The 14,206-nt window shown below is 33.3% G+C and overlaps 1 protein-coding gene across 1 annotated transcript in view; it reads right to left on the bottom strand.

Moving 5' to 3' along the window:
• Positions 1–14,206, bottom strand: part of LOC149787766 (glutamate receptor 4-like) — a 52,959-nt gene that overhangs the window by 6,860 nt on the left and 31,893 nt on the right. The window contains exons 5-10 of the mRNA XM_089973956.1: positions 12,067–12,266; positions 10,646–10,702; positions 5,943–6,203; positions 3,831–3,941; positions 2,114–2,239; positions 1,185–1,391 (exon numbers count right to left, since the gene is read on the bottom strand). Coding sequence (XP_089830082.1) covers positions 1,185–1,391; positions 2,114–2,239; positions 3,831–3,941; positions 5,943–6,203; positions 10,646–10,702; positions 12,067–12,266 — 962 coding nt within the window. The remainder of the gene's footprint in view (positions 1–1,184; positions 1,392–2,113; positions 2,240–3,830; positions 3,942–5,942; positions 6,204–10,645; positions 10,703–12,066; positions 12,267–14,206) is intronic.

The following is a 14,206-nucleotide window of genomic DNA, read 5'->3' on the forward strand; positions in this document are numbered from 1 at the left end:
GCCACTGCCGGATGATTTCTACATAAAGTCAGAACTTTATTGCATACCACGGTAAATATTCCCTTCCCCCGGAATGACGGTACCAAAATAAATTTGACGGTGACTGTCATGTAATAGCTGCTCAAAACTGTGTTGTCTCTACATTTGTTCAACAATCATTGTTGTTACGCAAGTTTAAGACGACAAAATAAAGCTTTACAGTAACAGAAATTCATCTGTTCCAAATTTCCATATAATGAAAAAACGTTAATTTAATATAAAAAAACATTATCTTTTTTCTAATTTCGTAACAATTGTATTAGTTTCTGTACTTTTTGAAAATAAATGTCCGCCAAAACTGAGTGAAACAAATTGTGTTGCATGAACGAATTTAATCTGTTAGAAATACAAAGAAAAGTATCTCATTAAATTACAAGTTATGTTAGATGTGTGGTCGAGTATCTATATCTTAAATGTTCGAGATAAAAACGTGTTTTATTTCTAATCATGCCTTTTGTGATTCTTAAACCATTATGTTAGCTATCAACAGTTTCGCATTTTGCATAGGTTAGACTTTTTAAAGAAAATTAATTTATTCGGTTTTCCTCACTGGCTTTTGAAAAAAAGACCTTGCATATCTTAGGTACTATTAAAAAAAGTTTTAGTTTCCTTTATTTTGGTCTATGATTGATTGGTGTAATATGGGTTATAGAGTATAACGCTTGGTCTTACTTCAGATGTGCACCTTTCAAAAAAAACGGCTAGCTAAATGGTCATTTTGACTTCCTGGACCTCTTAGGTAATTGTACAAAAAGTGCCAATAATATTTTTTATACATTTTTTTGTATTTTGTAATTCATTCATTGCACTTTCAGAAGCTGCTGCTATTGTCTTGTCTGGCAAAATTATTTTTAATATTTTTATAACTGCTAAAATTATATACTTTAGTCTTATTCAGACTTATATTTTCGAGTACATGAGTGTAGTCATTTTGGTTAACTGTATGCTTAGATCATGTACAATTTTCACATGCACAATATAAACAAAATTTCAGCCACAATATATGAAGGTAGCATAAAGGTATGCCAGGTTTTCTCTATTGTGCATGTTACAAATGTAAACAACTTCACCTTAGGGCCTGCACCTGTCACTCTCTCAGAAGTTCATATCTGTTGAGCGCCCAACCCCCCTTATTATTTACTTACGCCAGCTAATATTTGTCCCACGATGCCAGTCCAGACTCCATTCACTTTGACACCGTACGCGTTTCCAGGACTGAGTATAATCTCATATTTGAATTGAAGCCGTTTTGCAAGCATGTTCAGCAAATCGATCGTGAAACCTTCGTACATCTCATTGCCTTGCAGTTTTTCCCCATAGACATTCTGGCGAAGCATCACGAACGGTTCTTCCTAAAAATATAACATTGATTTCAGTACCACTGTGCGTAAAAGATGAATGTGTATGACAAATATAGATACAATTACTGTATGGCATCTAATATGTTTGCTTTAAAAAATCAACGGTTTTATTAAATGGACAAACTGGCGAGGAATAATTTTAAACTGCGTTAAACGAAGGTTTAATGAACTGGGAATACATTAATTTTATTGCACTACTTAATGACGCATCAATTTTTGCTTTTTTCGCAAAGTCAGCCAAACGTTTACACTATCCGCCATTCAATATAAAAACTGTACAAGTTTTCAATATGTATTTTTGGACTGATGTATTTATAATGCTCCAACACTTTTAAATTTCCATATTCTAATCCAAGAAAGATATATTATCAGCAGAAACAAAAAGGCTAAACGCAGTTTTTCTCTACAGGAAAATGTTTACACAAAAATAACTCTATAGATAAAAGCGATTTCTATCTGACTTCTATCACTAAGATAGGAATTGTTACGAACTGCGTTCTATTCTCGTACTTACATAAAAGAAATAGAGAATGAACAGCACATAAATCCATTGGAATACTTCACACTGTTAAGTAAATACATCTAAAATTGTAATTTGTACATTGCGTAACTAATAAGTATGTATGTATGTATGTATGTATGTATGTATGTATGTATGTATGTATGTATGTATGAATGAATGTATGTATGTATGTATGTATGTATGTATGTACCAGAACCACAACCACTTTTTCCACATCGCTGAAAATCCCTTTAACCTCTTGCTTTACAGTCTTGTTCTCCTTAACCATCACCAGCCTCTCGTGAACAGATTTCATAGATGGTCTCCACGTGGCAATCTTGAAATAGAAAAGCATAGTCAAACCATTGTTTTTTCAATTAAACTATGCAACTTTAGATGGGAGCTGCGGTGGCTCAGCGGTTACCATGCCGGTCTCGTGACCGAAAGAGTTCAAGTTCCAAACAGACGAGCTTGGATTAACTATCGTGGTGTGTCATTAAGCAAGGCGCTGTACTCTTGTTACCTCGGCACTAAATAACCTTCCTGTGTTGATGTGCCTTAAAACATGAAACCAAAATCATGCAATTTTAGAATTTACAGAGATATTATTACGTTACTGTATGCAGAAAAATCAACAAAAAAATTCATATTCCGTGTGTACTACAGGAAATATAACAGAAATTTAAGGCACATAATAAACGCACAAACACTTTGACACATCGAGACAATTATGTTCAATGACACGCCTTAGAGGAGAATCAAACAGTAAACGTTTTTCTGTGTCATTTGTATTACCACGTGTCATGTTCCCCTTGTGAAGGTTTCGATTACACTTTTGACTCGTCACACCCTAGTCTCACCAAAATAATTCCGATCTTTAAGTCTCGGCCAAGGACAATTACAATTTTAGGTCAGACTTATTATGCATCCAATCAGGTCACTGTGATTTAGACTTAAGAACAAGTCCTGACTTAATCTGGTTACATCTTTTCCATACATAATTCTACAGTGTGTCAGATGGCTGTTCTCTTATCTGTGAGCTCCGGAAATACTGTCTATAACGATCTGATTGTAGGGACATCACATAGAAGAGAGAGAGAGAGAGAGAGAGAGAGAGAGAGAGAGAGAGGCCTTAATCATGCAGTCAATTTAGTTGTACCTGTCCCATACACTGTGAGGATATACGCGATGGAATGAAATCGGGCTGTAGTTCCTTTGCTGTAATCAATCTTCAGAATTCAGAATTCAGAAATATTGAATAATCTGGTCAGAAACTTTCACATTTTCAGCCACAAGCAAAGAGTAAACTGAAACAGCTATTATTTGAATATGATCACTTCTTTCCAGATGTTTCTTATCGAACAAATAAACTCTACCATGACGTTGAAATTGTATAGTCAACATCTGTGAAACAGCACATGATGAATCCTCTGAATTGTATTCCTGAATTAGCAATGTTAACAGACTCAGAATCTTTACCAGTAATAATTTAAACCTAGTTTTTAAAACCTCATGTCAACATATAAATCCAATGGAAACATTTTGATAATAGAAGTATGGTGGTCAAGTGCATTTCAAGCTTCCATCTCCATTTATAATAAATATAATAAATGCTGTTCATACTTGCTTGCAAACTGCACATGCCGAGATTTGCCTTCGCATGATGGGTCTGTGCAGTTTGTTAGAGTAATCAGTAGAACTAACAATATAGACCATGATCTGCAGGCGCATTATGTTACGGCAGATCAGGATATTTGTTGTTTGCAGTTTGAATCGACTTATAAGAGAGTATAGAAGGTTCTTAATAATATAATGTATTGAAATATATGGCCAAAGTCTTAAAGTCCAGAATTTTCTAATTTTGTTTTTTTTTCTTCAAAACTTATCCAATAGAATGTGTTGTTCAACATAAAAACAAATGTACCTACCTTAGTGTAAATATCATCACCCCCATGCTTGTACAGCTGCAGAGAATAATTCGTCCTGGCACCAGTGGCATTAAATTTAATCCATCCTGTCATACCATCTTTTATAACTACCTGCCACATTAAAGAATCATAAAATAAAAAATATTAAATAATAAAAACTGGGAAAAATATTGACTTTAACTGTATGCATTACCTTATACGTCGGGTCCAACTGCAAACAACATAGACCCTGATCTGCCGGCATGTTATGTAACAACAGATCTGGGTCTGTGCAATTTCTTGTTGGACTCGACCTCTAAGTGAGTATAAAAGTTCCACATCACATCATCAGCTTGTCTATAATTTAATTTTTTTACCTCCAAAGCGAATGCACCCACCCCCAAAACCTTCACGCGACAAAAATGGCACTTTTCATAAAACAACTGCAAAATAAACTATTTTTATCAATTTAACCTTTAACCTTTAACTTTCAGTTACAGCATCAAACTTTTATTTTTTTCTTTCTTTGCGGAAAGAGCGAAAACTATGGAATCATAACTAATTAGGAATAAAATAATTGGACCACCACCATACACAGATAATAAAAAGCAATGGAGACTGAAAACTTTATTCATATATATATATATGAAATATTTGAAAAATTTCCATTATAATTGAATACCTACTGTATATTGTTTACGTAGATCAGTCATTACAAATTCGTAGTACATAAACAGCTTCCTGCTCTCATTAGGCCCAGTCGAACATATTTGTGTGTGTATGTGTGTGTGTGTGTGTGTGTGTGTGTGTGCGCGTGTGTGTGTGATATGGATTTTTAACGTAGTTTTAAAAAAAAATCAGTCACATCGCTTGCTACTCAGTCTGCAGTGTGGCGGTTTATAGTGACGTCTAGCACTGGGGCATCATGCCGTAGTCCGATAAATAAACCCCCAAATCTGTGTTGATACTGATGGACGATATGTAGGTCTGATGTCACCTGTTCATTCAAATATGCAAATTTGCTGCATGCAAAACTTTCTGGAACAAACCTGCGTACACATCAGACAAGTGCCGGTAATTGGTAACAGACATATCAAGCGCGAAATTCAGAGGGTTGTGCTATTCCACGTAGACTTACAAGTCAGCAAACATATAATTTGCTTTGGAGATATAATGTATATGCCACCAAAATAACCATTCAGCCGAGGGTAGCTCCACAGCCGAGAGAAATAACGGTAAGTGTATAAAATATACAACAATGTGTGCATATAAGATTGACCGCAGATTTTTGCATGTTTTAATGAATAGGTGATATCAGTCCCTAAATCGCTGATCACTATCACGAGGGGTTGTTTTATCATGTCCCACCCAATAAAATTATCTTGACACCAGACCGACCTATCCTAACACTAACCTCTTAATGCTGAGCGAGGCAGATGATCATACCATTTTTATAAGTCTTTGGCATTACATTTATTCATATCCTTTTGACAGTATTTCTCAAACATGCTCTGGCTCCGTAAATTTGATATGTCTTTAACATAAAAGTTACAAATCGGACTGTCGGTGGTTCTTTCCGGGGTTTTCCCGGGTTCATCCTCTACCATTAATACTGACCGCCATGTATAGCCTATCGTGCGCTGAAAGATGGCGTTAAACCCTACAACAACTACAACAACAACAACAACAAATCGGACTCGCAACTATCTAGATTTTAATTGTAAAAGCTTTACTTAAGTTTTAGAATAATCTTTAATACTTTAATTCTTAGTATTGATTTGTTTCTTTAAAAATTAGGTGTTCTTACGCAATATAAAATCTCCGTTTCTTAATTAGAACGTTTACTAATGTCAAAAAGTCTACGAAAGAGTGCTACTTTTCTTTTCTGGAGTCCGAGGCAAGGTGGGATAAAAGCAAAGAAGTCAAGTGACAACGTAAGGTATGTACATGTGCACGGATCTGGACCGTTGTAATTGTATCACCGTTAGAAGTTGTTTAACCTTTAATGTGCAATCAAAACTGTTATTTCACTAACGAGTACGATGTGGCTTATACGAAATGTAGGTAAGCAGCGGAAAAATTTAATATTTTATAAAGGAATATATGTTATACAGTGAATCTGAGACATCTTACCGTCTTGAGTGCTGTTAGAAAGCGAGACTTTACGAACTCGTCTGTCTTTGTTTTCTGTTGTGTCAGGTAGTGGTACTGTGCTTCCTTTAAAATTTTTGCAGCATCTACGGCTCCGATGGCATATGGTGTCGGCACGACGTTCAGATCGTTGTCTATATGCCCATCTTTATCTCGATATCGAAATGCAAGTATCTCGCATGCGGCTGTTGAGAAACCTTTGCGATACATGTTCATCTCGTCTAGTGGTTTCAAATGGCAACTCTAGCAATGTAAAGTTAAATCATATTAAGACAAGAAAAATAAATTTATAAAATAGTAAAATAAATCATCTATTAATTATAATAAAATAAAATCCCATTCTGATACACTAATTGTATTTCGTTGCACTATAAAAGATTACATTAGTATGAAGCAGCTAAAATATGAGACAACATAAACAGTGGAAATAAAAGGAATGAAACTGTTTCCATTAAGCGACTTGAAGTATGTATGTATGTATGTATGTATGTATGTATGTATGTATGTATGTACGTACGTACGTACGTACGTACGTATGTATGTATGTATGTATGTGTGTATGTATGTATGCATGCATGCATGTATGGATGTATGTATGTATGTATGTACGTACGTACGTACGTACGTACGTACGTACGTATGTATGTATGTATGTATGTACGTACGTACGTACGTACGTACGTACGTATGTATGTATGTATGTATGTATGTACGTACGTACGTATGTATGTATGTATGTATGTCTGTGTGTATGTATGTATGCATGTATGTATGTATGTATGTATGGATGTATGTATGTATGTATGTACGTACGTACGTACGTATGTATGTATGTATGTATGTATGTATGTATGTATGTATGTATGTACGTACGCTTCACCCATAAACAGACAGCAAAAAGCTAAGAAGAAAATTAAAATAAAAGTTTGACAAATTGGCAAATGTTAAGAGAAGTTCTGCACATTAGATAATTAACGTGTTTTCCTTTTCATGCTAGACACAGAACGTCCTAATCCATATATATATATATATATATATATATATATATATATATATATATATATATATATATATATATATATATATATATATATATATATATATATATATATGGAGGAATGTAGGAAATCCACATGTAAATCCACTACCGTAGCCTGGTTGATATCATAAGACTGCTGTAATTCTGTAATTTTAAGTAAATCACCTACGTTGGTAGGGAAATGGTACTAGTGTTGATAAGTTTTACAAGGTTCTCTCACGGTATAGTGTTATTGCTCTACACTGAGTGAAACGCCTACCACAGGTACATTTTGAAGTGAATGTACCTTAAAAATACCAAACTTACCATTCTCCATACACCACACATGCCCTAAAACCCAATAAGAGCCGAAAATGTATTTAAAAAGCCTACCCGAAATTTAAAAAAATACAAAAACCAACAAACCTATTGACATACCACCGATAAATAGAACAAGCCTTCATAGCACAGGAAAACAGGGGATAGGTGGATGGGATAATCTCACTCCATTCGAATTATGTCTGCATGATATTCAACACGTAGCTTCAGTGACTTGTATACCAATCTTTTGTCTTCAGAAATAGAAATGGATGATTTACTTCATAAACCAAATAATTTGTTCCTAACGCAACGTAAAACTTACCTCGTGCCATCCAACAGAATTGGTTTCTAACGCAACGTAAAACTTACCTCGTATCCATATGAAAACTATTTTGTATAAAAAGGCAGTATCACAACCAAGTCTAATGAATTGTAAATATCGACCATCCATTATTTATCTGACACTCCCTCCGTCTTCGTTCTCGGAGATGAAGTACTTTATATTTAATTTTCCGAGTGTGCGATCTGTTATTATATTTAATTTAATTGTTTGTTTGTTAGTTTCAGTTTTTTTGAAATTTCATTACACGCTATTATAATATAACAGTATATGCTGGACTTGACCATATCAAAAACTGAGTTAATTTCTGCTTGACTTGAGTGACTTTTTAATATTTTAAATATCTTTTTATCTAAACAAATAATAATAGCTTCATTATTTTCTATGTGCATGAGCTTAATATCAGGATTTTTATTCAGGTAAGCAAGGAGTAAATATTTAATTTGGACAGGGGTTTGGAGTTTTCTAAGTCAATTTTACAGGTTATTGTGTTGCAAATAAACAAGGCTCATAAGATCATTCCAGAAGGTTATTTCCATTAGGTAATTTTTTTTAAAGAAAATGCTAATTGTTACCTGAGGTCAAGTAGAGAACTATATAATCTTGTGGTTTTGAGGATTTGGTCATTTGTACTTTAACATCTAGCACCTTCACGTTGTATTATGTTGTGACCAGTTTGGGTTGAATTTTATTTTCTTCAAATTATTGAATTCAAGTGATTATTGTTTCCGGAAATACAAAAGTGCTCTGATAAAATTCTTGGATAAAGACATTCACTGGTATTTATAATATATTCAAACCTGAAATTATATTACTGTGATTCAACAAAAGACTGTTGACACATCAATAATATATAAGCTATAACGGACACGTCTTCAGTTTTGGATCTCTTCGAAACTTGTACTGAGTTTTATTCAGGACTTTAAAGTACATTACTAGGACTTGTGTCAGATCTAATTCTTGGATTATTTTCGGATTTAATTCGCAATACCGTAAATTTTTTCTTCTTCTTTTTTTTCACTTTGTATTCTAGGGAAAATACATTATTTGTTAAATTTTACAAAGCTTGTTGTCTTTAACTCCTTTTATTACTTATTTGCAAAGCATAGACTCGTAACAAATCTCATCAAAGTATTCAAATAATTATATTGTATAAAAATGCAGTATCACTACCAAGTCTACTGAACCGTAAATATCGATCCTTTTTATTTATCTGACACCTTTCGTTCCCAGAGATAAAGTACTTTATATTTCATTTTTCTAGTGTGCGATCTCATTAAAGTATTCAATCAATTATACTTCTAGCAAACAAACGCAAGGTTTGAATACAGAATGAAGGATAAGCATGAAGTGTCCTTTGTTAATTCTTTTTCCCCTATGTTTCAACGTTCAACCATCATTTGTTAATTCTTTTTTTTTCCTCCTATGGGACCTGGTTCAGCTATCATTTGATCTTTTTCTTCCTATATATCCTCGTACAAATATCATCTAGTAATTCTTTTTTTCTTCTCCCGATGGGTCCTCATTCAGAGCTAATGATTATTTCGATGCATCAGGCATTGTTTTCTCTCCCCATACGTTCTTCAACTGAGTAAAAAACTGACTTGTGTCATTCGTCGATCTCATATAGTACCACTTCAGATAATTACAAAAATCAATTTTGTAAATTAATATCGGCATCACACTATGATGACAATTCGGTTACAAATACGAGTCATAAATTCCTCTTGCCTTGATAGAGTACTAGATGGTCAAATAACATCGTTATCCCATACATTTGTGGCCAGACATAAATATTTTATTACGTCCATTAATAAGATCACTTATAATGCGTCCACAATGATGATTGTAGGTGCCATAAGTATATGAAAAATAATATAATGAATATTGTATATCGATCAAAATCGGACACGAAAAAAGTACGGCTGCTTTGTAAAATTAGCTGTTTTGCAAAATGCTGACTTTTCGGCAATACTAGTCTTCTAAACATTTACACATATTATTTTCAGGTACGAACTTAACTTTCGCACGTTTAAAATAAAGACCAGTTATCAATCTCGCTCGAAAACCATTTTTAACACTCGCCAATTAGCAACTTTTCTCTCAAGAATTTCAGCCAGTGACAGTTCTTTTATGCACTGTAGATCTGCTGAGTCTCAAGATAAGCAAACTTGGTTATAAACAGTCCTAACATGTAAATAGAAGTATTTGTTATGTATATATCAGAGTAATTGTCCAGGACAGGTTATAGCCTAATGATAGCTTTATAGATCATAGTATGCTGATACAAATATAATAATTAACGCTACCTGGGTTTCATCCAGGTATCCACTTTGCTTTCTTGCTTCAAACAAGACATAAAGGCGGAGTATTTGTTTTATAATAACTGCTTTTTTAAAAATAAAAATAAGCTACAAATATTTTACTGTGTTTAGATGTATATTTTGATTGGATTTCATGAAGAGAAAAATATTTATGAAACAAAAGCGTACCGGATATCCACTCAACATACATATAATATAAAGTGCAGGAGTCTTTGTTGGGGGGGTGGGTAAGAAACAGCTGTCACATTAAGAATGTTGCTGATAATAATTAAAGCATCAATTAATCAAAGCAGAAGAGCAAAATTAATAACCAAATCATTAGTGGTTTTGATATAATTTTTTTGTTATTTTTGTGTACTCCAATGTACTAATATGTCTCTGAGACAAGTTAAGTAATTGTCTGAAATAGTAAGAAGAAAAGCTGATTATATGCATTGAAATAACACTATGCATTATTTTTTTCTCCATTAACTCTTCCAATGAAGGTATAATGACTTTTTCTTTTTATCTTATATATTCTTTACCCAAAATTTGTAAAATCATACATGAACAATACCAGGTACCTAATAGGACGAATATTTAACCGAAAAGTGGAAAAAAATAAGGAAAAATAATCTCAGCATTTAAATATCTGACTGTAGCAACGAAAAAAGAAAACACATATGGAAACAATTTTACTTACGGTGTCAAGAATGAAAAAATTATAGCTTTTGTCACTCAGCATACCAAAAGCTTTTGCCTGTGGAGGGAAAGAATGTTAGTTAAATTGATTAGAATTATGCATTTCTAAACTTGACATGAAATCAGTTCAACAAACGTTTGAAAGTGAAATTTGAGATACGATGGTTTATGGTTGGATTGTGATGTTAATACGGCGACCCTCCCCCAAATAACCCAACAAAAATGAGAGCGAAACAATTGAAAAGTTTCCAAAGATAAGTTTTCTTTACAATTAGATAGTTTTTTGTGTCTACTTGTTCATCCTCCCCTAAACGACATTGCTAGATCTGCCCCTGCGTTTAACCAGTTACACATTTCCATTAGTTTAATTGGGGTGGGCTTACAACATATGTAGGTCATAGGGATGGGGTCTCAAACTCAAACCACCCTGATTGCCGCATGAGGGCATTTTGTATGACCCAAGGGCCGCACCACCTTTCTTATCTCTCATGACACCTTGTGACGCCAATCGTTTTGCTGGCCACAGGATACGGCTTGGCGGGCCGCACACGGCCCACGTGCCGCGTGTTTGAGATCCCTAGCATAGAGGATGTTCCATAAGTGCTCATTTGGGATGGAAATTTATAAAATGGTTGAATCTTTTCTATATTTTGCAAGCCTTAGAGAACAAAAGATTTTAATTATTATACGAGTCATTTTAAATGATCACAACTCATAAGATTTTATTTATCACACGGCGTAATATATATATATATATATATATATATATATATATATATATATATATATATATATATATATATATATATATATATATATATATATATATATATATATATTTATATTTATATATATATATATATATATATATATATATATATATATATATATATATATATATATATATATATATATATATATATATATATAACGAAATCTTACAATAATGCAGTACAATGAATTTGAAATGCATTCGGATTCTTCGGTCATTTGCCTGTTAGGGCGTTATGAATTCATTCGCGATGTGCTGCTTATGTGTTACATGTAGAAAAATTATAACACGTGTATAATGAGCAAAATAACACAGTAGACACGTGGTAATAATTGCACTGTATTAGTTTTTGTGGCAAATTATCATATATAATAAATTTTAAAATAAAAACTTTAAAAGCGAAAATAGTGAGTAAATTCCACTCAAATTAGAATTGGAAATTATTCAGACTGATTACACGTTAAAAATCACTGTAGATTTCATAAGAAAAAGAAGAAGACATATCTATGTTTGTTTTTAAAAAAATGAGATAAAATTGACTTTTTCATTGAAGGCATCTCTGCACCAAAATGGCAAGTGGTATCAAACAACCAGAAAATACCAGTAAAAGGACAATACTATCGATAGACAGACAAACAGATCAAGCATACCTCTAGCAGGACCGTCTCTATCAGGTTATAGTCATGATCCCTTGGGCTACAGACTAGAATGACCTTTTGTTCAAGAAGCTGGATATACCGTAGAACATCCGATGTCTGATTGCGGATGTTGACAGAGTTGTCAAATCTAAGGGAATATGCAATGGGCGAGATGCCATTTCGTGTCAACTGATTTGCAAGATCCTGGCACTCTGAAGAAATATGGTAAGAAGTACGGTAGACAGTTGCATACAATAACCCATAATTGTATTGAGTTGGCTTTTTCAAAAAGTTCTACAGCAATAAGGATAATAGGTATAATTTCCAACCGTTTGCAGACTACTCCTCACAATGGAAACACAATTCAGATTTTGTAAATATTCATTCCTTGATTGAACATTTTTGCGATTCACGGAAATTCGGTATTTTAAAATCATTACATATGTCACCTGTTCTTGATTGAGCCTTTTAAGCACAGTCACTTTAATTACAGTGAACCGAACCTACCAGAGTATTACTAGGCAGCTCTCATGCACATACCAATAAAAATATAACACATACCAATAAAAATATAACACATACCAATAAAAATATAACACATACCAATAAAAATATAACACATACCAATAAAAATATAACACATCGAAAGCCTTGAGTATCTGTATTTGTAAAAACTATTTAAGGAAGTTCTTCTTGTGAAACCTATTATTTTGGAAAACATAGATTGAGGGTATTTATATATCTACAAAAATCTGATCGCGCCAAAGCTGTCAAGACATTGCATTCTGTTCAGATAACTGATATACGGTTGACCGAAAATTCTTTAAATGACAGAATATTTTTTAAGACTTCTACATGACGATACTGACATTGGGCATTTACGTACCGGCGCTACTCGCTAAATGTAAATTTTCACGTCATGTTATCTTACGTTTTATTTATTTATCTCTCATTAATGATAATAATAATAATAATAATAATAATAATAATAATAATAATAATAATAATAATAATAACAACAACAACAACAATAATAATAATAATAATAATAATGATAATAACAACAACAATAATAATAATAATAATAATAATAATAATAATAATAATAATAATAATAATACACTTTTTTGACGAGGATAACACATTTGGTCATGACTTACCCATCTGCCATGTGGTCCTCAAATTTTTAATTGGTTATGTTAAAAAAGATTTTTTATTAAAAAATATACAAAATCATGCACATACTCAGGTATCGTCGCACACCCATTCATACGTATTAAACATGAATGAATATGTGTGACTACTGGAAAATATATAATATATGAACTATATTCTATACATATGTACATACATTACAGAAATACCTAAATCGTACGTATATACATACATCGAATAAGACCTGAACACATTACACTGGTCAACAGTGAAATCATTACTGACTTGAAAAGGCCCTAATCTGTAGTATTTTGGTGTGCCGAACACGAATATAACCGTGAAAAATTTGTATTGGCTCTCGTTTTGAAGATATTCATATACCTCATTTTCTATGTTTCACTGTGTAAATTTCTCCAGTAGGACTGCAGCAACATCCGGAATAATGATGTAACATTGCATAATACCATCATGCTCACATCATCCACAGTTGATTGCATCATTTTCTGATGCAATGCAATACTAATGCCATGCGGCTGCTGAAGTAAGTTGACGTCAGCAGTGTACTATACATGTGTAGGCCTATTATACTAATGCCAGGCGGCTGCTGAAGCTGACGTAAGCAGTGTACTATATAAAGCCCAATCAGATAGGTTCAGCATTTAAAATATTTTAGACGTTGTGCGAGACAGTTCAAGCTACTGTTACATAAAACTTATTATTTTATCCATTTACGTACAATAAAGAACAGTAATGCCTCGAAAGTGTGTTAATACCGCGGACAATTTTTGCTATATTTGTGGGGAAGTGACATTTGCCAACCAGAAGAAAAGTATCAATTCTCAAGTGAAGAAGGCATATCATCTTTACTTCGGATGCAAGGTTGGTGACCAAGACAAGCCTTGGGCTCCGCATATATGCTGTGCTACATGTACAACACAGCTTTCACAGTGGTTGAATTGCAAAAGGTCATCAATGCCGTTTGCAGTCCCAATGGTGT

The sequence above is a fragment of the Sinohyriopsis cumingii genome, chromosome 11 (genome assembly GCF_028554795.1).
Source record: "Sinohyriopsis cumingii isolate HCF-2022 chromosome 11, ASM2855479v2, whole genome shotgun sequence".
NCBI classification, from domain to species: Eukaryota; Metazoa; Mollusca; class Bivalvia; order Unionida; family Unionidae; genus Sinohyriopsis; species Sinohyriopsis cumingii.